This window comes from Oenanthe melanoleuca, chromosome Z, assembly GCF_029582105.1.
Source record: "Oenanthe melanoleuca isolate GR-GAL-2019-014 chromosome Z, OMel1.0, whole genome shotgun sequence".
In the NCBI taxonomy this organism is placed as follows: domain Eukaryota; kingdom Metazoa; phylum Chordata; class Aves; order Passeriformes; family Muscicapidae; genus Oenanthe; species Oenanthe melanoleuca.
The window spans coordinates 8,775,561-8,800,487 of record NC_079362.1 but is presented as its reverse complement, the minus strand read 5'-3'; the positions used below and the strand labels follow the sequence as shown (position 1 = coordinate 8,800,487).

General features: G+C 45.5%; 1 protein-coding gene and 1 long non-coding RNA gene across 2 annotated transcripts; one reads left to right on the top strand and one right to left on the bottom strand.

The window, feature by feature from the left end:
- TAL2 (TAL bHLH transcription factor 2) lies at positions 1-24,835 on the bottom strand. Its single transcript, XM_056514869.1, has 2 exons — positions 24,600-24,835; positions 1-364 (listed from the first exon to the last, which is right to left on the bottom strand). Exon 2 carries the CDS (start codon positions 352-354, stop codon positions 1-3), a length of 354 nt encoding a protein of 117 aa, XP_056370844.1. The 5' UTR covers positions 355-364; positions 24,600-24,835.
- LOC130265639 (uncharacterized) lies at positions 2,734-7,688 on the top strand. The gene is made up of 6 exons (XR_008842648.1): positions 2,734-2,909; positions 3,690-3,770; positions 4,785-4,925; positions 6,172-6,276; positions 6,357-6,489; positions 7,265-7,688. It is a non-coding gene; the product is annotated as an uncharacterized LOC130265639 (long non-coding RNA).
- Positions 24,836-24,927: the final 92 nt, after the last annotated feature.

The following is a 24,927-nucleotide window of genomic DNA, read 5'->3' as shown; positions in this document are numbered from 1 at the left end:
CTAGGGACATGATGCCTCTGACCAATACTCTACAATATTGCTGCTCATGCTGGGACAGGAGACACCGCAGTTTTCAATCAGTGTCAGCTTTTCCGTGTTCTGCAAGTGTGGGGCTTGTTGGAAGAATCCCAGGATGCTGCCCCGAGCTGCCCCTGCAGTATGCTGCAGGCCTGGGTCTCCCAAGACCTTGACAAGGAAGTTGATGTATCTCATGGCCAGTCGGAGTGTCTCGTTCTTGCTCAGTTTTTTGTCTGGTGGGTGGGTGGGAATGAGCTTCCTCAGCTTGGCAAAGGCAGTGTTGACATTTTGCTGCCTCCACCTCTCCCTGGTGTTGGTGAAGATCTTCCTTGTCATTCTTAAGGTGCTGTAAAGCAAAGGAGATGGTGAGTGAATGCAGGATACTCCTGGCTTTCACATAGGCTTCCTTTTTAGGGGTACTGTAACCTCTGGGCCAGTGGCAAGCACAGAGTGGTGGTGCCAGGCTTCTAATTTTATACCCTCTCTGGCTGGTACTCTTGTCCTGCATGTCCTTCACAGATTCACCCTGAAGTCATGATCAGAATTATTAGAGATGCAACTGGATTCCAGAGTTCAATAAGAATTTCACAAAGGAGGTAAAGCAGTTTAATTTCCTTATACAAGCATTTGGTACTGCTACAAGCCTAGCTTCTCCAGGCTCCTCAGAGTTCCCCTGCAACAGAATTCACAACAGACAATGCATTTGCCATCCCACCAGGCTGCATGAGCAATTTTATGGGGGAAGGCAGGCAGATCCAGTGCAGAACATATCCACACTTTCCTAGCCTCATTTCACACCTCCCTGGAATCTGCACCCAGCTGGCCCAAGCTTGGTGATTCCTGGCTGAAAGTAAGTCAGGTGGACTTCACCATGGACCTTTAGTGAGCAGCCAACACCACAGACATTGTGGCTGTGGTTATTTCTCCAGGGCTGAACTAGTCTGGTTCCCTGCCCAGCCCACACTGGCTGCACACTGATGGTATCAGAAATTTTCAGTCTGGCTTCTGCTTTAGCCTCTGAGAAATGCCATGACTTAAGCCACAAGTGCCATAAGTGCATGAGGGAGAGTGTGTTTCTTACAAAGTTGGCATCCCAGACAAAACCTCTCCCCAGTTTTCCCTGTCCACCCTCATAGAGCCAAGCAAAGAGAGCCCTGTGCCCAGAGCAGACCTGGCAAAGAAGAGTACTGAGGCAAAGGGTGCACAGTGATTTTAAAGCCTTTTACCAGAAAGACTACCAAAAGTTCTTTGTGTTGCCCTAACAGTCCTGGAGGAGACAGACGCCATTTCTGAAGCAGCTCTTTATGCCAATGGCACACAGACATTTGGAGCAGAAAAGAGATATCCACAGCCAAGAGACTAAAGTACAAATATGAAAACCTCAGCTTTCTATACTCATTGGCAAACCTTTACTGTAGTCCTGTAAAGGGGAGTGGGGAGCAGAGGGAATAGCATACTTCATCCCCAGGAAGAGGAGACTTTGGGATGACAGCCCAGCTGTGATCCTGTTTCCATCTGAAGCATCCTTACACCATGTAAGACACTTGGGGCTCACCAAAATACACAGTAAAATCCAAGGGAATAAAGAAACACAAATGTGACTCGCAGTTTAATTGGGATGCCCTGTCAGGGAGCCAAGGCACAGAAGTTCCTGCCCAGTTCCTTCCAGTTCCAGTCCAGCAGGGATTACCATCTGCCAGGGGAACACAGCTTCAGCACTATAAATCCTGTCATAGCTGTATTCAGAAACCTCTGGCCAGGGATGCAGCCAGTACAGGAACAACACTGTAACATACACTGTAAATGGTCATGCTGACAGCACCTCACAGGCTCCGCTTTGACCCTGGACTTTGCACTGCTAATACATTTCTATTTTGGTAGAAGTCTGAAATTACTGTCATACCTTTAGGGAATGAGAAAATTGTCTCATCAAAATGGCCTTGCTTCATGAGAAGCTCCCGTAAAAAACAAACCCTTATATTTCAGGTTGCTGAGAGTTTTGTACATTAAGACTCATTGCTTGATCCAAATAGAGATTATATTTCTCTTTGTATTTATTTTTTTAAATTGCTCTCCTCCTCCGTGTATCACTTTTGGTTTGTGCTGTGGGAACAAATCTGCTTGGTGCTTTGCACCTGCCTCAAACATGTTACATGCACCTTTCTGGCAAGAACACCTCCACATCAGTGGTACAGGTTTAAACACTGTCTTCCAGTCCTTCTCTGTACTGCAATGTTTTCAGTGCCCAAGACACTTTATTTTGCCTTTATTTATTCTTCCAAGCAGCTGCTTAGATCCATGTGAAATGCAGAATGCCACGTGCTTCTTTCTGTGTTCTGTTTTGGTGTTCATGTTGTTGTTTGATTTTTTTTCTTTGTTTGTTTGTTTTGTTTTGTTTTGTTTTTTATTATCTTTTTCTTCTGAAGACATACTTATCCCTACAAAGGTAGTTATTTTTTGTAACATAGGGGAAGTTATTTGGGCTTCCTTTTTTCTTCTAATGGGTTGACTGGACTGTATTTTGCCAGGCATTTGGGGCTCTGCACTGTAATTCCGACATGTGGGTCAGTGTTTGCTGAGTACCTATTTACATCTCAGTAACAAATACCGAGAGAGTTTGTTTCTGGTCTTCCTCCTGCTGCAGACAGCCCCCAGCAAAGCACTCCAGGAAAGCAGGTCAACACCCAGCCCTGGTGCTGTGAAAACATGCCCTCTTGTCCTGTTAGTGGTGTCATTAGTGGAAAAATAAACCCAGCCTACTCCTTCATGCCATGTTTTCTTTGTGTCTCTACTCATGCCTCTGGAAAGGACAATGCTACATTTGTGGTCACAAGACTTGTCAGCAAACAGATGCCTTTGTGAAAACAGCTCCTGCTTTACACTTCAAAACCGTGTGTTTGTATTTCTGAAATTTATTCAAGATTAGCAAACAGCAGCTCCTTTCCTTTCCCAGTGCATCCTCTTGCAAGGATAGCTCTATGGGAAGCTTTGTTTCAGGTGTAAGCCACCTCAATGCATCTCTCCACCTTAAATTCCTCTCCTTTTTTTCTTTACTGGTGTGGGTTTCCTGTTGTGCTTGGAGTTTCCATTAGAAGCATAGCAGAAAAAATTATCCTGGTTCAATCCTGTAGTAATTATAATGTTTCAGCACAGCTTTTTGCTCTAGTTACCTACACATCCCTCGAGTTCTCTCTAACCACAGCACCTTCTAGTTAAAATGCAGCCAGTTTGCTGGCAAGGGATCTGATTTCCATTTGTTTTGTCTCATTCCCTTCCTTCTCTCCAACCCTTCTCACCAAACTTTCAATATATTATTTGACACTTCAGGTCTTTGCTAATTTTGCACAACCAAGCAGTGTATTCTTTAGCTTTCTCTGACGTACTGCAAAAAATACATGCCATCTGCTGATTGTGTGCTGCTTGTGTCCCACTGGTCTGCTTTAAATCTGTGCAGAAATCACCTAATCACCTGTTTGTACGAATAATGTACAGATTTATTGCATTAACCTGCACGTTTGGACTCTGTACTTTCTGCTCACATTTCCTAACCACAGATTAACAGCCCCACATTTAGCTGACAATTAAAAATCCAGGAAGACAGCTGCTTAAATTCAAGAGGATTAATTTTGCTGTCAGCAATGTAAATCTGGAAGTTTACACCATTTTCACAGGAGAAACTACTTTAAAGGACAAAATTTTGCACTGATGGAAGGATTTAACTCAAGTCGAGAAGGCATGTCCAGATATAGGAGGTAAGGAGGTAAGTGCCATTTCATGAGCAGAAGGTGCACAAATGAGGAAAAAAAAAAAAAAAAAAAAAAAAAGCCGAGTAAAACCAGCCACCAGGACCCACCAAACCTTTGCACCCCCTGCCTACCAATTTGAAAAATATAAAAATGTGTGGTGGGCGGGATACTGGCTGTTTTTAGTGCAGCCGCGAGTTTCACCAGACATAAGACTGAACGGAAGAGCTGAAGATCTCTCCGATAGCAGCAGCAGTTCTCACAGCCTCTCTCTCCGTGCAAAAGCCTTTCAGGCGGTTCAGGCGGCAGCAGCAGCAGCAGCAGCAGAGCGGCTTAGGCACAAAGGACATCTCAGCCAGACATTCCCCAGCAAATGGCCCCCGAGCCAGCCGTTCATCCTGAGGGCTGGCAGGGGACCCGCCGGCAGCCCGGCACATAATTAGCAGGATGCTATTAACTAACGATCTTGGACGAGAAAGTTCCTCCCTCAAGTTATACCTCTGACCTCAGTGAAGTTAAATCCATGTTGAAACTGGCGACTGGAGACCTGCTCCTGCAAATCTTGATCAGAGAACAATGCCTGCTGCCACCAAGAACTGGAGTGCTTCTAGCAAACCTGAGGTGCCACATCATCACTCCACAGGAGAAACACAGTGCCTACTAAAATTGGTTTTAACACATTGCACTGGATTCTGTAAAGTCCCCCCAGCCCTTAAGTAAATGGAAACAGAAGAGCAGGTGGTGCCTGTTTCCTCTACCAGGCAGGTGCTTGTAAGCCTGATCTGCTACAGGGAGCAGATTCCCTAGCTATCACTCCTTGCTGCTGTGCTTTGTTTGCTTTGCATCCCTGTGATTTGGGCAAGAGGAGAAAGGGGAAACTCACAATTTCCCTCTTCAGTTTCACACAAGCCTCAGAGTGTGGCACTCAGCTTCATGCAGAGGGCAAGATTGAGCATGGGTATCACAAGACAAAACACTACCTTTTGCTAACAAGTGACTTAATTTTTTTTTCCCATTCCCTAGGAGGAATAAACTCACTCCTTGCAACTTAACCACACACAGTTTCATGCGTGGCTGCTTGGATTTCAGGGACTTTCTTTGTGTTGGTAGAGGGGACAATGCACCCCAGCTTGATGGATTGCAAGAGGAGCAGCTCACCACTAGGTACAAGCTCTTCCCCTCAGCTTTCCTCAGCTCACTCTCCCTTGTTTCTGCCTCCTTACATCTCAGTGCTGAAGCTTCCCAAAGTGCCTCCCACCTGAAATCACACAGGAGAAGGACACAGAGAGATCTCAGTCCTGAGAGCTGGTAACCAGGAAGATTAACTTCTGTGTTTCTGTGGTTCCTTTGCCTCAGGAAAATTCCTTTATCTTTTTTTTCTTTTCTTCTTTCTTTTTTATATTTTTTCCCTGCACCTCCTTGACCGTCCTGCTTATAAATCTCTGCAAGGTGTGTGAAAAAAATTGTCAAGTATATGTAAGAATCTGTGTGTTAGAGCAGACACAAGCACAGCGTGTCCCAGTCTTGCAGTGCTGGTATAATGAATGAAAAGACCCTTTCCCTGCATCCCCGGGGTTATTCCTTACACTATCAGTGAACTTCATTTTATTTCAAATAAGATGTGGAAAGAGGAGCTACTTCAGGAGTAGACAACGGCTCCTTTCCCTGCCTCATGCCTCTGTTGGGGATGTTATCTGACAACCACACTACAGTACAGAGTAGAGCAGAGCAGCACTGTAAAAACCAGTCTATGCTGACACAGTGATATACCTGTTTTAGAGTCTTAAAATCTAGCACAAAACACACATAGTAGAATATCTGCTCTTGGGAGCCCTCCTGTCTAAGGGCAGCATTTACAGAAACTCTCACAGCCACACTTTGCTCTCACTGAACCTTTAGATAAAGGAAATCACCAGAGTTTTCAAAATCAATTGTGTGAAGGTCTCAGGATTAAGTAATCCTTCGTGTTTGGGGTTACTACACTGCATGTGATCCCAGTTTCAAAGGGCAGGTCCTTCACCTGACCCAGCGTTACCCCTGGTCACTAAGCTTTGTAATCCAGCTGCCCTACTGGAAGGTGCAGGTCTCCAGCAGTGAAAAGCTCTCTGCTTCCCGAGGAAAAAAAACTCCACTGACTCCACAGCATGCACACTGTGGCATCATGCCCTCTAGGCCTGTCTTGGGAAAACAAGGTCTGTGGAGTGATGAATGTGCTGCCACCCAGATTGGCTTTGGGAGAGCACAAAGTATGTGGCCAAGAACTTGTCAATAGTAATATAGATGTAGCTCAAGAAATGGGTTACTCTGCACATGAGGGTGGGCTTTTTTTGGTGTTTGGGGGTTTTGTTGTTGTTGTTGGATTTTTTCATGTGGCTCCCTTCTGCTCAATACTTTTCATGGTTCTTTGCAGAAAGATGCCAGAGCTCTACACCAAAAAAATAAAGAACCCACTCACGGGCTGCAACAGCTTTTGCTAAATGGAGTTCCAGTGCAATGGCAAGGGCATGACAGCTTGGTAAGCTGAGAAAGGAACACTCTGCCAGAAGGTTTAGCCTTTCTTTGCTAAAGTTGCACTTATGTTATTTTCTGTTCCAGGGAACCTGAGAGTCTCTCTTGGAAAAGTGCTTCTCTGGCCTGAATGACAGTTCCTGTGGGTTTCCTGTAACAACAGTCTCTGCCAAATTAACAGCTTAAATGCCACATAGAGACACCCTCCCCATGCTTTAAGGTAAACAGAGAGAAGAAAAGCAGTTTGGTTCTGTTTCAGGAGTTCTTCAGGTCTCTTTTTTTTTTGTTTTCACCAGACTCAGTGTGCAAAACCCTGTTCTACACTGATATTTCTCCCACCTCATCACATCACTCATTCCTGCCCCCATCTCTCTGCCACAATGAGGCAGGAGGGCAGCTGTGAATAGCAGAAACCATTTGCCCTGCCTTTGTATGCAGGGTAGTCCACATCTTCCTGGAAGGAAGGATGTAAGTGAGGAGTGGATGCTGCATGTCTTACTGCATGCTCAGCAGAGAGCAGTCTACAACAGCTCACACTGCTAGAGAAGTTATTGGGAGCAGAAAGCAGAAAGCAGGTCTTCAAAGGATATTTGCACCAGGGGGAATGTAGATATTTATCATTTTTGGATGTGGCCCCCAAACAATATTTGCTTTTGCATGCTATGCAGATCTGCTCTGAGGCTGCTGGCAAATCTGTCTGTAACCACAGCCAAAGCATAAACTTCTGTCAGCATCCAGTGCTGAGCCCTGTCTTCCTGCCAAAGGCCAAATCAGGTTGCTGACCACCTTGGGTCACACCAGTGCCTGCTGTGCCTAAGACACAAGGTCACCATGAGATCCTAGCTTCTGAAAGTGAGATTTAAACCACTGTAAGACAAGGAGCACAACCCCATTTTCCTCTGAATGTCTTGCCACCAATCTCTGTGGGGCTGCTCCTGAGAGAAACAGCAGCACAAAGATCATCCCTGCCTCAAGCACCTGCATTTACTCCACAGATTTCCTGCCTGGCATGCTGGCTCTGAAGAGCACTTAATTTCTTGGATCACCTGCTCATATCACAACTATCATAAAGATTTATGTAAACAGGGAGTAAAAACAAGTGCATTTATTTGAGGTTTTTTTTTTTTTTTCTAGTGTTACAAGGAAACCAGGAAGGATAGGGACAGCTCAAAAAAACCAAGTTTTTTTGCTTATTATTGTTTTTTGCTTATTATTGTTTATTATCTTTCTCAGGCAAATAGTTTTATGCAGAAGGCTACCCCTGGAAATAGAAACATGTTTTATGTTGGCAGTTGCAAAAGTTTTTTCACAAATCTGAGAGTTACTAATATTTAACAGGAGAAATTAAATAAATAAAAAAAACAAAGCTGAGCTTTTCCTCCTAAGTGCACTGTTGAACTAAGGAAAAATTCAAATGTCTATGTATTTTACATCTGCATCAGCTGTAACATAGATGACGAGTAAAGTATGGGGATATTTTTAAGCATGTGAGTGTTGGAGCTTAAAACTGATTCCTTACACCTTTACCTGTTGACACGGTCAGTGAATTTGAACAAAGTCTAGTAGATAATTAGATTATTTGTGCTTTTGCAAGGAATTAGTTTAAAATATCAAACAGCATTGGAGAATTTATTCTCCACTCAGTTAGTTCTATCAGTTCATTCAGTTAGTTCTTAACTCAGGGAGTCTAGGATGCTCTGTCTAATCCTTTTGCACCAGTGCAATAATTCTGATTTACAGCAGCTGGCAGTGCTATAAATGAGTTTGCCTAATCTGTAATTAAACAGCTATAAGAAAACCCAGGAACAGTTAAGAAAAGTGATCATAAAATCCTTTTTGTTCCCTCCACATCTCACCACCAACATTTCTCTCAAAAGCAGTAAAACCAATCAATATTTTCTTCTCTGAGATCTGACTCACTAAGTCTCTGTGGACACTAAGAATTTTGAAAGTTCAGGTACAAAGTATCTGTTGACTTGATGAAGTGCAGCCAGGTGTAAGTGGCTGTTTCTCAGATGAGATGCCTTACTCTTAAATTTTTGATGACAAGAACCAGAGGTGCCACCATAACAAATGAATACCCAGCAAATTGGTAAAAGGCCACTGCAGAAATCCCTTGCTTTAAGAATACTCCCTGCTCTGAGAGGAAATTTTGGCTTTTCTAAGAAAGTTGCAAGATAAGCCCATAAGAGGGGAGGGTAGCTGTAAAGAGCCATTGTCACTTACTTTTTTGGAACTTGAGCCTCTGGAAACCTGGTCAGGGGGCAAACAGGCAGCAAAATCAGGTGCTTCCTGTGATTCTTTCCTGACTGCTTTTCCAGTGCCTGGCCACAGAGCTTGCTCTTGCTGGAGTCAGCCTAGCGCTGGTCCCAGCTGCCTCATTTATAGAGTAGCAGTTCCTTTGTCTGGCGCGTGTCACCACTAGTCCTGGCAATCCAGGGAGCTTGTTTTGCATTTCCCAGGAGACCCTCTCTCTGTCTTGCCTTTTCTCTGCTCACCACGTGCCCCCTGCCCTTTTCTGGGGCTGGTGTGGGGTGGTAGCAGGAACCATCCTTACCAGCTTTAGTCATTTGTCTCAGTGACTCTGGCTAGGTCAGGTGAACCTTGCAGGAAAGAATGGAACCAGCATTAGCAATAGTATAATTTCCCCCTCTTTTTCCTCTTCTGTTTGGGGAGATTTTTTTTTATTTTTTTTTTAATTTTACCTATTTATCCAGCTCTGAGCTTGTCAGTGTTTCCAGATCTGGTCCTTTCAAAAGCCCTCCTTAGCATGACTCAGAACTGAAGAACAGGCTAGGGAATTTATTGCACTCCTAAGCAGGAGGAAGCTCCTGCTCTGCTCTGACAGGATGTGAGGTGCAGCTGCGGGGTGATCCTGTGCAGACAAGTGGATCCTGCACTCCCTTCTTTGGTGGGAGCTCCCTCTCACTTGGAGTCATAGCTGGCACCTTCTGCAGCCAGAGGACAGTGACAGCTGCTGCTGTCCCAGTGCTGCCCCAAGCCCTGGCTGCCCCTCTGCCTCACTCTGTGTGACAGCAGGAATTCACACCTCTTCCAGCCTGCCTTTCACTTCAGGGCCCAGTCAGTGCACTGAAGGTTTAACTCACGCTTTTGCAGCAAAGATGACTCCATACCCCTGTGGCTAAGATGTAGGGTCAATAAAACATAAACTTCTTTCTTCATTGCTGGGGTGACCCCAAAGCTTTCTCTCTGCTCAAGGAGAACAAGCAAGCAAGGTGACATCTGAGTGCAAAACCTAAAACCTGCAGAATAACACCACCCCAATCATGTGTCTGTGTCTGTGACAGAGACTGGTGCACCCAGCCTCACTCTTGCCCTGGATAGCCACTCATTCACAGGTCAAACACTGGCACAGGCTGCCCAGAGAGGTGGTGGGTACCCCATCCCTGGAAACACTCAAAGTCACTCCAGATGGGGCACAGAGCAACCTGATCTCATTGAAGATATTTCTCAGTGCAGGGAGGTTGGACTAGGTGGCCTTTAAATGTTCCTTCCTAACCCAAACTAGTCTTTGTTTCTATGAAAATAGTCATAAAATTGCCCCAGGTACAGGGAAACTAGCCTTACTGCAGTCATACAGATCCTCTGGGACCTGTCCAATCCTTTCTGATCCTCCATCCACTTCTCCATTAAGTGCTGGGAGTTTGCTTTGGATGAACATAAGAGCAAATAGGGAGAACAAGAGCATGATATCTGCTTATGCCCTGGAGTGACAGGATACAAAGGAGAACAATAGGTGGGGAAGGAAAAGCCCCAGCTCATCACCCCAGTTTCATGGGGCAGAAAAAACTTCTTCACGCAGGGTAAGCATCTCTAGGCACACTCCACCACTTCCCTCTGCCAAGTCCCAGGAAAGCTCAGCTATTACTCAGACCAGCTTACCCCAAAAAGTAAGATGGCTCAGCAGTGGCCACCTATTGGGTTTTTAAAAGCACTGAGAATGTTTCAGCTAACAGGATTGCTCCATAAATATTAATAAGTCAGCAGTGGAATGATACGGTTGCTCTCCAGAGAGAATGAGCCTTGCGTCCCTGCCGGGGCAGAGCTGTTCCCTGCAGAACTCGACTGAAGGTTCAGTCCTTTCACACGGTAAATTAACAGTGGCACTACAGCCTGAAAGCTGTGGCAACCACTTCATTTAGCACAAGTGTTATGTTAACTAAAGGCCCTATTCCGGAGGGGCCTTTGGCCTCATAGAAGCCTAATTTCCATGTAATTTACATTGGAGAGTTGGAGTGCCCCTCCTCTCTGTTACTTCCTCCAACCTATTATGTACCCAAAACCTGCCCTGAGATGCTCCAGCCAGTGGGCAGCAGGGGTGAGGGCTTGTAAGTCCAGAAAGTGAAGGGAACGGAAGCTCTTGATCCCTAACTGCTTGGATACTTGACTGCCTAGACCTTTCAAAGCCTGTCCAGACAAAAGCACTAAAAAATACACAATCAGGAAAGCTTCTTTCCTTGCAGGGAGAGGTGTAGGATGGACTTCTTTTCATTCCCACACAGGAGAGGGTGCAAATTTGACAGCACTTTGTTCTGCATTCCTGGTGCACACCAGAACCCGCTGCCAGGCACTGGGCAGGAGCTCTCAGGTGCAGAACCAGCACTGAGAATGCTGATGAGATGACACAGTGTTGCTGACTTTTACACCAGCTTTAAGGGTCTTTTTCACCCTGTCAAAATGCTCTGAAGGGGTCATAACATCAGAGTCTGCTTCACTGTGTCTGTATTAAGCTTCCTACTGAGCTGTGATTACTTGGCACCCATGAACGACATCAGTCTCATTCATCTTTCTCTCCATACTTGTCAGTGACCTGGCAGCAGGGGCAACACATTGCCAAACCATCCCTGCAGTCTTGGCATTACTTTTCCACAGACCAGTGCATAGTTGCCAGGACAGTATAGCTCAGCCAGGAGCAAGAGCTGTGGAAGCAACATTGCACTCTGGTCTTGCTCCTCCTTGCAAAAATCTCTGCTGGGATACATCCTAACAGTTTCCCTGGAGTCTGGGGCAGTTCTTTACCTGCAACAGGTCTGGTTTTCAGCAGCAACCTGTTACCAGTTCATCAAAATTGAAGGGTACACTTAATGCATTTTGTAAGGTGTGATAATAGCAGGTCACTTCAGCCACCTCACCTCTGCACCACAGGCACCAGGAGCTGCTTGACCTGGATGAAGCAGCAGACTGAATTCTCTGTCTTATACAGCTGCACTTTCCAAGTGTGACTCTGTGAAGTGGGACACTTGAGAGCTGGCCACTTCCAAGAGGTCAAGAGCATGTGTGTGGCTACAAAGTGTGAACATCTCAAACATGGGTCTCTTTTTGAAATTCAGCATGCCAGGATTGAAATTCCAGTCCCTGAAATAAACTAGGGGCATAACCCTCGTTGTTCCTCTTTCTAAAAGGAAGATTAGCTGTTTCTAGTGTAGAGGACTGTGTGATATGCCAGCAGGAGGAAAAGGCTTTATCCTGCTGCACAACTTCCAGGGCCAAAAGAAGCCTCTCCAAGACAGAGTGGTGGCAAACAAATGTTTATGGTTCCCACTGGGCCAGACTTCAAACACTGTTTTTCTCTAGCAAAACTCTTACTTGCAAGTGACCAGGATATAGCAGAAAATCCTGCCTAAATACCAGCAGAGATTTCAGAGGATGGGCCTGGATTCAAGCAATTTTTTCTGCTTTGTGAGGTGACCCAGGTGAGCTTGACAAAAGCAGCACACAGAGTGATGGGCAGAAAAGGATAGTGAGGAGGTTGCAAACACATAGCTGTGTTATCACTTTGAGTTCAGAGCCCTGTTCTACATATGTAAACAATAAGAAACAATTACAAACACCTGGGCTCCTGCCCTTTAAAATCATAATTTAGATTAATAGATTTTGAGTACATTGAGCTGGAGGAGGCTGCTTGGGGTTCAGAATAGCAGCTGCATGCAGACTGCTGAAATATTAAACTTTCATCACCTGAAGCTTTTTGGTAGCATTTTGAATCTCTTATTAGTGTCAACAAAACGCATCAGAGGGTGCTTTAAATTCTAGCCACACTTTCTGGCTTAATTCCAGAAGCCAAAAATCTTCTCCTTTTTAATGCTGAAACTTGCTGATAGCATTGAAGAAAATGTTTAGCCACAGAATAAAGAGACTGAAAACCTAATGTGCCTCTAAACCTTTTCACTAGGACCAAGGGGAGAGACAAACAGCTCATTTTCCACTTGATACAGATGCACCTCAACATTAAAAGTTCTTGGAAATCACCTAAAATAGAGGAAAGAAAGTCAGGGCTCTGAAAGGATAAGCAGCTGCCACTTTCAGGGGCACACAATGTGGAGCTCAGCCAGGTTGCAAGCAGCAATAAGGTGACCACGTCATATCACTCAAAACTGAGATTCAAAGAAATGTGAAATTGAATTTAGATTTTCTGATCAGAGTAAAAGCCCCGAAGGGTCTTTGCCATAGGCACGCCTTCTACAACAAACTTACAATTAATGACAAAAAATTGTCAAGAGACCAAGAGCTTTAATTTCCAGGCAAGACCCTCAACCCCCAGCCATCTGGATTTGATGTGCTGGGGATCTCCAGGATTTTCCACAGTCTGGCAAATCCTCTTCCTTCATGTGCAAGTCTTTGGAACCATGTAGCTTGCTCTTCAAGGTGCACTCTTGTAAGAAAGTAAGAGGGAATTTGCTCTGAATCTCTCCAACATCTCTTTAGTGCACGTTGTTGCATAGGAATGGCCGAGGTTGAAATCCTCCAAGGAGACGTCCCAGGTTTGGTGCCTGAGGCTGCTCCTCTTACAGGACCAGCAGTGCTTGTGTGTGCAAAGGGACCCTCCAATGAAGCCAGCCTTTCAGGAGCTCATTATGATTACACAGTTAATTTCATACAGAAGAAACAGAGGTGCTCCCTATCCTAACTCTTAAGGCCGCTTTCTTCCTTCACTTTTAAAGTTACTCCATCCTATTATATTGCTGAATTATGAATGTATGCTCATATTGCTGCCTTGAGGTGGTGAGGCGGTATTGTTTCAAATTTCCTTTTCAACAGCTTTGCTTTCATTAAGTACTTTCTGATCATTGTTTATCAATTTTGATCAATACTTTTTAAAGTATTTCCGTTTTTCAGATGCTCAGCTGGTGCACAGGAATGAACTTTCCTCAGTTATAGCAAAGAACAGTACTGGCTTGCAGCATGCAGGAATCACCCCATTACTCTTTTAATTCACCTGTATTCCATCATATAATCATGCTAAACACCCCTTTACTTTCCACTGCCTCTACAGGAGCCAGCAGCAGACAGAGAAAGGAAGACAAATTTTAAACAAAACTCCTCCAAATGAGAACAATGCAAGATGCATATATGATCACCTGAATTTTCAAAATAGTTTTTCGAGGTCAGGCAGAAGCTCCTAATAGTTTGGACCAAGGTGTTCATTTTCCCCACCTGGCCATGGATATTTTCCTGCAGAGCTCATGTCCCAGCCTGTCACACCACAGCACAGGGAAGCAGCTCCACTGACACCAGAGAAGTCCTTTGTGTGCACATCAGTGTCCCCATCCCACCTGTGTCTGTCACCTGAGCCCATGAAACCCTCGTGTGCCCTGGACCCATCATATGAACCCTGTTTGTACAGATTTTAAACATCTTTTAAACATGAGCCATCTTTGCCTACCCTGAGTGAAAAAGACATAAGTATCAGGATGTGTGTTCAACAATGGAGAAGAACTGGGGAGCAAATTCTCTTGGCCATCTGTGAGTACCAAAAGCCAGTGCAAAGCCCTGGTTGTACCTGCCATAACAGAGGCAGCCTCATCCTTGTCACAAACAAATTGCATTCATCCAGGAGTACCTTACACACAAATGTAGCTCAGCATGGTTTTCTAGGTCATTTTCAGTGAGCACACAAAGAATTAACAAGCTCTCAGCTCCTCTGTTTTAGTTGCAACTGACCTCCCTTGCCTTCTCCGGCTTTCTAGTCCAGTTGGTAAAAATATACCATCAGTTCTCCCTAGATGAAAAACGTGGCAACCTCAGAGACCAAGTGAGAGCCACAAGCCACGTTCTGAGCAATGGTCAAACTTGGGGAAGGTGCTGCTGTGACTGCCTGGGCTCTTGGTCCATGTTTCAGGAAGACACAAGCCTGTACCAAACCCAGAGCCAGAGGAGGTGCTAACCTTGCCTGCACTAAAGTGCGGGAGCAGGTCTGGGCCAATACAAGTCCATGCTTTGCAGGCACAGATCACTTTTGGTAAACTATCCCTTCCTTCAGTTCAGTCACTGTGCTCAGGGGCTGAGTCCAAGATGGTGACATGATCTCTCAACCAAACATTGTTTGGGGTGCCGGGTTTTCCACTGTTAATGAATGAACTCATAATACATCACAAATGCAAAGCAACAGGCAGGAATCACAGAAAAAGCTGTGATTGGAGCACACCCTCAAGGATCATCAGCCCAACACCTGGCTCTGCATAGCACTGTCCCCAGGGGTGCCAACATGTGCCTGAAAGCATTGCCCAAACACTTCTGGTTTCTGTGCCCCAAAGAGATTGGGCATGCTCTTTCAGTACACCAGAGGTACCATCCTAGGGAAAAGTGCTGGTCTCCAGGAGGGCATCAGCACTGCCTTCCCCAGCCCAGCACAAAGGCACTGTTCATGTATAGGCAGCATCCACTCGTGACCTTTGCTTTGCTAGTGTCTCCCACTGCTTGGCCAGGGCAGAATGCCTGCCTGCCTGCATGGAAACAAAGACCTGCTCCCCTGCTCCTCATCCCAGCACCCTCTGCCCATCCCTTTCAGTAGTGCTGCCTTTTTGCAGTTTAAATGTTCCTTTTTAGAGTGCCTTTTATTTCCAGATTGGAGAGCAGGGGGATGAGAGATGGCATAGGGATGCTGAAGTACTAATTTACATAATCTGATTAACAGAGGATTATCCAATGGCTGCTGAACAGCCTTAGTGTGCTTGAGCTAAAAACCTTACTATTCATTGGTCTCACCACCGTGCAGGGCTGCTGCACCTGCAGCACCAGCTAATATTCTCCTGGGGCCTTCAAGGAAGGAGAAAAGTAGAGACATATTTTTATTATTATCTGGGGGAGGGTTGAGGAGCTGCAGCTCCTTGTGTGCAGCCCCTAATTAATCTGTCTGCATTAGTCACTAGGAAGATGAAATGAAAGCTGAGCCAGTTGGCATTATCAGGAACAGACATCACCTTTGAGAAGGGCCAGCTTGTGTGGCTCCGCCCAGGTTCCCTGTGGCCAGTTCAGTGGGGCCCATCCTGGCCTGCCATGAATGGAGCTGGGTAGAAGGGTCTTGCACATGCAAGGACCTAAAGCACAATTTCCCCTGTGCTTCACTCAGCTGGGAGAAAACCAGCCCCAACCTTTGCCCTAGGACCTCTAGGATCATCAAGCCCAGCCATTAACTGCCAAGTCCACCATCAAAGGTGGACTAAGTGCCCTAAGTGGCCCTAAGTGCCTAATTTACATGTCTTTTATATCCCTCCAGGGATGGTGATTCTACCATTTCCCTTGGCAGCCTGTTCCAGTGCTTGACAAAGATCTCAGAAGAGAGATTTTTCTGGGTATCCAATCTAAATCTCCCCTGGCACAACTTAAAGCTCTTTCCGCTTCTCCTGTCACCTGGGAGAGGAGATCAACCCCCACCTTGCTAAGATCTCCTTCCAGGTAATTGAAAGAAAAATAAGGTACTCCCAATCCAAGCCTTCTTTTCTCCAGGCTAAATGTTTCCTGTTCTCATAGTGGAGAGCAGCAAACTCTACAGTAACAATTCAGCAGGCAGGCTGAAAAAAAAAAAAAAAACCTGAAGGGACAGATGAATGCCATAATTCCTTGAACACACTACAAAATTCAGCTCTGTGTAAGGGCATCAACTGGCAGTGAGTCCAGCTCTCCCAGAAGGAAAGGGAGATGGCTGAGATTTAGAACCTGGCAAGACAAGATGCATTCAGCACCTGCTGGTTTCAACAGAAGCAGGTCTGCATCCCAAGCATACACTCATAATGAAGGGTTGAAACTCCAAACTGAAAAACATGTGAACGCCAGAATGGAAAGAACTGGGGGCACAGAGACCTTCAGCTCAGGAAAAACAACAGATAGTGTGAACTGGACTCTCCTAAACACATTCACAACTAAACCAGCGAAAGAAGAAGAATTTGGATTCCCCTCCCCTTCCCCCTTCCCCCTCCCATTATACAGAGGGACATCTGTAAGGCGGGCAACTATAAATGGTTTTAGAACATTCCAAGGATATTAAAACTGGAGTTCCTGGAAGAAAAGAGACACGACCAAATTTAATCCCCGCCCCCAGGAGAAATGCTGCAATATAATCACCCAAGACTAATTTTGAGTCTTTGTTTCCAGAAGCATGCTCCATCCTCACAGCAAGGTCTGGAGATACTTTACATATTACTCGTGACTCAGCCTGCTGCATCTGTCTCTGAAGACCTGCCTGACAGCTGCCATTCACAGACACCACCTAAACAGATTTACAGCTCAGTGTGTCTTCCTTACTCCTACCCACAGTGTGAATGAACAATGGAACAGTTCATTCAACAGTGGCCTACTAAAACAGGGAGGTTGCAGAGTGTGGTGAAGTCATCTTGCCTGCTTGCTCATCCAAATTTTCCTCCTTTTCTTAATCAAGAAGGGGAAATGCTTCTGACTTCGGGGTAAAAAACACAAGAACAAAGGCTGAGAAGCAGCAGTCAGGGGACATACTCTGTGTACACAGCCATCACCACTGAATGAGTTGTTTTTTTTCAAGGAACTGTACCACAGAGAAATGTCCTTTCACACTTGTTCAGCCCTCAGTGCTGGCTGGAAACAATGACCCCTGCTAGCTGCTGGCTGACCTGCCAGGCTGGACACCAATTGCACCTGTCCAACAAGATGTCCAGGGTGTCCATGGCAGTGATATCTCCATGCTCCTCAAAGAGGTGTTTGCCAAGATATTTTCATGCTTTGGTGTAATTAATATTCCTGGGTTTAGGAGTTAAGTAGTATCTACAGAAAGGGGTAACACTGTATCCTGGGGTACACAGGCTCTCCTGCTTTGAGAAAGATAATCTCTGTTGTAAAACTAATCCTTCATGCTGGCATCTTCCCAGATGTCAAGAGGAATGAGGAACCAACAGCAATCCCCCTAGAATTTCTCTGTGATACATGCTGTGGGAAACCTGATTCCTACAGAGCCTTATTTTTCTGTACATCTATAAGGCCTCCTTACACCTCATGATTGTTGAATCTACACCCTTGTCTCCTGAAAAGCATTCAAAATGGCAAGACACAAAATAGATGTGAAAGAAACTTGTACGTGCTGGTAGGTAAAGTCAGGCCCCTTCTTCACCTGGTCTTGTTACTTCAGTATAGGAATTGAAAGGCTAGGACCTGGTGCAGATCATCTGCCATCTCATAGTGTCCAGGAAAGAAGAACATTTCCACAGATCACAGAGACTGCAGAGACAACAGCAGCATCTGTTTACTCTGTTGTGTGTTCCCAGAGAGGGACTTTTATTTATATTCCCCAGAGTCTCAGCAGCCAGAAGAAAAACATTTCCTCCCAGCTGCTATTTCCTTTTTGCCATGCTTCTGTCCCCAGAAAAAGCAGCAGAGCTATTTGGCTACCATCCATTCCCCATGCATACAAACTTGACCCACATGAGACACAGAAAATACACAGACAGCACAAACAGAATGAAGGAAAAAAACCCTTCTCCTGAGCAGCAGACATTTTTCTCACGATAAATCCTCAACATACAAATAGCAGCAGCTTCTCCTTAGCAGACAGCAGGCAAAGTTAGGGAGCAAAAATCATGCCATGGAAACACATTCATATGTCAGGGTCTAAGTCTGCTCACAGAGGTGAGAGGGAGGGATGCATCTTGTGAGGAGGTTGTGCTGCTTCAGCCTTAGGTGTCAGCTTAAACATTGACTGTTCTCAAAAAGGTCCCACAAACCAGGGGCTCTTCCCTTTCTCCCTTGCTCAGCCCTGCTTCTGGGCTCCTCCTGGCTGACTCCAGCTCCCTGTGCAGCTGAACAACTGTTTGGGAGCACAGGACAGCTCAACTCCACGGCCCTGCGTTATTTATGAGTTTGGAAATCAGAGCTGTTCGGTTCACTGCCAGTAAAAGACAGCGATTGGGAGAAGGCGGGGGGCGGGGGGAGGCTTGTGTGCAGCCCTTCATTCTCTCTATTCCCTGTGAAAAGGGAATCACTCCAGCTAACTGGCCCATGGAGATAAGGATTTCAGACAATCTGCATTAGCCTGATAAGCCAGGTTTGCATTTCATAAAGATTGTTTGTCAAGAACCTCAGTAAAATAAAATACTCAGAAAGGCTTATCAGCGCAACTCATTTCCACTCACACCACTCTCCCTGTCAGCACTGACAGTTTTTTTCCGCCTATAAATTAAGGTCCCTGCTTGTGTCCTGGGTCTCTGGGATGGAACACGGACCAGGAAGCAGTGGGGGAGGGGTGGCAAGGACAAGGAAGAATAGCCTGAGACCTCCCAGCTGCGACTGGTCACTGTTAGAGCCATGGTCCTGATCCACAGTGTGTAGGAGGGCAGAAGTGCCCACCTGGTGGATGGTTTGGATTTGCCCTTTTCAGTGCAAACCAGAGAAGCTGGGCTGGCATCAGCAGCCTTCCCTCTTTGCACCAGCTGAGGATCAGAATAGGAAAAAGGAGTTTATACACATTTCCCTCTATTTCATGTTTTCCCACTTCCTCACCAAAAAAACCCTAATGTGAAGCTGTGGACACCAAAATCCCTATCAGTTTTTCCTCTTCCCTCTTCAAACAAGTCCTAGTCAGGCATCTTGCTATAAAAGAGCCTTGGTGAATCATGAAAAAACTATTAGAAAAGTCTCTCGTGCTCACCTTTTCCTTTTCTTTTTTTCCCAGCAGTTGCAGTGTTTGCAGGGAGCACACCAAGGACATTCTGTTTGGACAGTGATGCCATTCCAGGAGATGGATGCCAATTCTGCACATTATTCAGGTTATCACACTAATTCAGATTCAGAAAATCCTTTTCCAGTCCCCTTTGGATGAAGAGTCCCAGAGAAAGGCAGCCACACAAAAACAATTAACAAACACACGGCCTTCCAAGGTTTGACAGCCAGAACAATCACAAAGTCACTTAATCTGTATCATCTGTTGTTTCCAGCTGCCCTTGCTGCACATAGTTTATTAGGTATTTTTGGCAAAAAGACCTTAGCAAAGCAAAAAGCATCCTAGTAGGGCTTTGCATTTCTACCTTAGTCCTTGCCAATGCTGTGGAGTAACGCAACAATTAGTGCCACAGGTAAGGATGACCGTCTCACATCTTTAAAGGACTCCAACCCTCAGCATGAGGACTAGTGACCATAATAAAAGCTGTGTTAGCCCCATTTCAAACAGGTTCCTGCTTTTCAGGCCCATTTGTAGGTGAAATTTGTAGGCTCGTGTAGGCCCTGGTGGCAAAGTCTTGTCTCACTTAAGTGGAAGTTCTCATGAACTCTCCCTTGCCTCAAAAAGTGAGATGGGACATGTGGCAGTCTAGTCACCACTGTCACCAAAATCTAAAGTACCCATCTCCAGGCTTCAACCAGCCTCATGCCAGCCTGCCAGATGAGACATTCATGAGGGCTGGGTAACAACCAGAGCATTTCAGAAGTGATATTGGGAAGGACTGGAAGATTTGGCAGTCAAAGAAAGAACAGGTAGCAATATTTTCTGGGTCTTTCCTTGTCTTGTTCACAGGAGATATTAGGGATCTTTTCTCAGAGGTTAGAAGACCTCCACTGTGCTGGAAGGAAAAGGCAGGTCACTGGAGGGCTGAGGGGCAGCAGATTAATTGGTCAACTTTATTAGCTGCCTGCAGCAAAGCTGCTGTAAAAGACAAGTAAGGAAGAGGCTAACAATGGTTCTCAGCACATTGACCTTGCCAACAGCTTTATCTCACAAGGAAGAGCAGGGACTTTTTCTAATCAAATACCAAATGCATTGCAGAGGTATCATTTACCCAGAGAAGTGGCTGCAGCAAACAGCCAGGGACTAAAGGCATTAGCAGTGCAGGAAAGTCATTACAGGTGGCTACAGGCAGCACATGGAGAGTGTGTGATCGAGATGGGTCCCAAACTTCTTCACTGGTTGTGTTCCTGTGTTTCCAGGTATGTTTGAGATATGGAGATTGAGTTTACCATTAACAAATTTGTAGTTGTCACTGGGCTGGGTGGGAGTGTGGATCTGCTGGAGGGCAGGAGGGCTCTGCAGAGGGTCTGGACAGGCTGGATTCATGGGATGAGCCCAATGGACTGAGGGACAACCAGGGGAAATGCTTGGCCCTGCCCTCGGGTCACAGAAACCCCCTGCAGCTCCAGGCTTGGGGAAAAGTGGCTGGAAAGCTGGGACAGGCCCTAGAGGTGCTGTGACAGCAGCTGGACACAAGCCCAGGGGTGCTTAGGTGGCCAAGAGGCCGATGGCCCCTGGACTGTCCCAGCCATGGTGTGGCAGCAGGAGCAGGGCAGGGACTGTCCCTGTGCTGGCACTGCTGAGGCCCCACATCGAGTGTTGTCCACTTCTGGGCTCCTTGCCAGAGGAACTGAGGGGCTGGAGTGTGTCCAAAGAAGGGAACAGAGCTGAGGAAGGGTCTCGAACCCCAGGAGGGGCTGAGGGAGGTGGGAAAGGGGCTCAGCCTGGAGAAAAGGAGGCTCAGGGTGGCCTTTTCTGGCTTTGCACAACTCCCAGACAGGAGGGGACAGTCGGGGGGTTGGGCTCTGCTTCCAGGGAACAGTGACAGAAGGAGAGGGAACAGCCTCAGGCTGGGCCAGGGGAGGTTTAGGCTGGACAGTAGGAAGAACTTTTTCACAGAAAGAGTGATCAGACATTGGACTGGGATGCCCAGGAAGGTGGTGGTGTCACTGTCCCTGAAGATGTTTAAGGAAAGGCTGGATGTGGCACTCAGTGCTCTGGTCTGGCTGACAGAGTAGTGATCAGTCACAGGTTGAACTCAATAATCCCAGAGGTCTTTCCCAACTGCTTTGATTCTCTTACATGTATTCATGAGGATCACAGAGCAAAACAACACCACCCAAGAACACTTCCAAGTCAAGCCAAAAGTTGTACTGACATCCTTCTCCCTGTCTGTGCTGGGAGACTGAGTCACAGAAACACACTTTTCTTTCCAAGCACAGAGCAGGACATCTCCTTTTGGAGGAATGGAGGCCACATTGAAGTGCTGCAGAGGATATCAGACACTGGGGCTGAGAAAGCATGCTCCAAGATAAAAACACCTAATTTTCTTCCAAATAATGCAGGACACAGCACTGCATCGCTTAACTGGGGGCTATAGGGGTATAATCTGCTCACCTCTCACCCCCTCAGAGGTATGGGAAGGAGAATCAGGGTACAAACCCTGTAAAACTCACAGTTGAGACAAGAACTGTTGAATAACTGAAAAAAAGGTAAAATATTAACAATGCTTACAACAACAATAATAACAATAATAATAAGAGAGAGCAAACCCCAAAAGAAAGTGGTGGACAGCAGTTTGCTCACCATTCATAGATTGATGCCCATCCCAATCCCAGCAGTGAACTCCCAGACAACTCCCCCCAGTACCCAGAGCATGATATTTTCTGAAATCCTTGGATTGTTCAGCTCACTTGCACCAATGGCTTCTTATGCACCTGTCCACGGGTACATAATGAAAAACCAAAACATCCTTGGTTTAGGGCGTACATTACATAGCAACAGCAAAAACACTGGCGTATTATCAACATTTATTCTCATACTGAATCCAAAATCACAGCAACACACCAGCTACTGAGAAGACTATAAACTCTGTCCCAGCTGAAACCATGGCAGTAACGAAAATTTTTCCCAGGGAATAAGACACCAAACGTCTGGTCAGGCATGGAGGGATCCCTTTCCACATGACACAAGTGGAACTAAAATAAAATAAGTAAAACAAACCACAAAAAAACAAAAAACAAAAAAACAAACCAACCAAAAAAAAAAAAAACCAAAACACCAAAAATTAAAAAAAAATAAAAAAAAATAAAAAAACAAAACCCCAAAAACCAACCAAACCAAAACAAACAAACTAAAAAAACCCCAAACCCCAACAGCCTGGCCTGGCTCCTGTCTTTACGAGCTCTTCCCTGTTTAATCTTCTTTCCCTTTCCATGTTTGTTCAGAAATCTCTCTTCCAGGGCAGCTGGAAAAGGTTATTGCTAACAGGTGACCAAGCTTAAATGCTGACAATGTGAGATAATTACAGGAGCCCAAGGAGCAAACACACAGATTTTTCAACAGAAAATGCTCCTGCTGCCCCAACCAGCTCCTGAGACACTGTTCTGGACAGTGGAAATGAAAAAGAAGGGTTAGTGTCAACTCAAGAAGAGAGGCCACACAGTTCAACAGTAATTCCTTGTGGAAGCAGCTTCACTCAAGAGTTTTGACTTTTCTGACAGGAAGTGGATGGGTGAAAGGTGCTGTAATTATTTGCTTTATGCCAGAGAGAGCCACTTCGCTTATCCTGGTTTTGAAGCAGAAGGAACAGAAATGGCTGAGCTGAGGAAAGGCAGTGCTATTAAGCAAAATTATCCACTGGTGTAAAACTTCTGCTGGTGCCACTTTACCAAAACAGCTGATGTAGATCAGTGAACACAAGTGCCAGGCAGACTTTGATGTCCTTGCACGTAGTTTGTCGAGTTCCCTTGCTCTGTTCTGCCATAGTATGATAGAAACACATGAAAAAGAAGGAAACAAGCCTGAGCAGTGAGGCAGCTGCCCCTGAGCTTCCTGAACTGCTGTGTGAACTCAGAGAATTCTGCTGGGAGTAATAAAGAACAGAACCACGTCCCTGGAAGCCACTGAACTGTGGCAAGCCAGTCCTTGGAAGGAAAGCGTCTATGTGGTTACACATCTCATTCATCTGTACAGTGGGCAGTGCAAAGCAGAGACTGGTTGTCTCTCAAGCTGACAGACTTCAGACTTATAGAGAATTCTAAAGCAGCAAAGGATGCAAGCTGTTTAACACCAGCAACCAGCATGTCCCAGATACAGCAGCTGAGAGAAGTGGCACTATTAGAGGTACACTTTGGGAGGGATAGACAGCATGACAATGACCCTGACAAGGTCAGGTGCACAGGGGAGATGCTGTGGAATTTGGCAACCCTTGGGCCATCTCAATATACCACTTTCAATGCAATGCTCCCAGGCTTTGCTTCAACAGCAAGGGCATAATAAGATCAGCTACTACTTTTTCATCTATACAGTAGAGAAGGATTCAGCCATACTTGCATGATCCTCTCTCCTGCCTATATCCACAGTTTTTCCCATCTTCTGTGTCTGAGGTTAAAAGAGCAGCATGGTGGAATGGACTCTTTTGTCAGAATATTGCTCATGGACAGGTGAAAAGCATCAGCATCTCCCTCAGACCCTCCCTGCCCTGTGCAGCCAAGCATTGTCCATCCCATGATTGTTCTGCAGCCAAAGTTCGGCTCCCACATACCCTTTTTGGAAGGGCTCCATTTACCCTTTTGTTGTAAACAATCACATTTTTTTTAAAGTGTTCAAGACACCACAGTTTTCTTTCATTTCCCAAGGCAATACACCATCACTCCTAGCGTGAGCTCCAGTGTCTGATTCCAGAAAGAGATCCTTTTTTAAGCTCATATACAAACGATGATTCCAATTTCCACTTTTTAAAAGCAGAAAGTTGCGGAATACTGCAGAACCATGGGAATTAGGAACTTCCTCCAGCAGGATTAACTACAGCCAGTCCTTTGCTATAGTCAGCCTTGGCTGGCATTTGCCTGATGTGTTCTCAGAGACCCCCAAAGTCCCAGATTTTACATATCTCCACATGTTAAATACTCCAGTTTCTATGCAGGTGGATCAATTTGCATTCTTCCTCCTTACTTCTATATCCTACCACCCACGGAAAGGGAGCACAGCACACATATCCCTTTCTTTTCTTGTAACCATCATTTATAGCTTTTGAAAATGGCCTTTTATGGTCCCTTCTCTTCAGGCAATGCTATTTCTTCAGTCTATCCTTGCTGTTATTCAGGAGCTTTGAACACTTTTCTGTCTTTAACAGCTGCACATAAATAACATTAAAAACCTTGTTTATTACAGGGAAGCCAAGGGACTTCGCATGTGGTTGCTTAAGACCATTAGGAGAATTTAGGAATTACCCTCCTCTCCAGAGCACTTGCAAAGTGAATGCAGTTAGTAAGTTAAGAAGATAACACAGAATTAAGAATCCATTTCAGATGAGGCAATTCAGGAGAACCTAAGAGGAGGCATACCTCAATCTGGCTGCTTCTGTGGGAATGCCAAGGCTTCAGCCTCATGATGTGCAACAGTTCCATGATGTTCACACCACCTGGGCACCCAATCTGCGTCCAAGCAAGAAGTCCATGGACAGAGCACTGCATAGAGAGTGGCAGCAGATGTGCAGTGTGCAATCTCTCCTGTGCAACTGAAGGATCCTTTCTTCTATGTGTGGGCATCCACTTTATTCTGAGTATCTTTATTGTATCCAAGTGTCTTTATTAAAAAATAAATGCTCAAAATAGGCAGTCAATAAGCAGTGTAAGAAATATTTCAGGATTTTCCTCTGTGCATTATGTCATT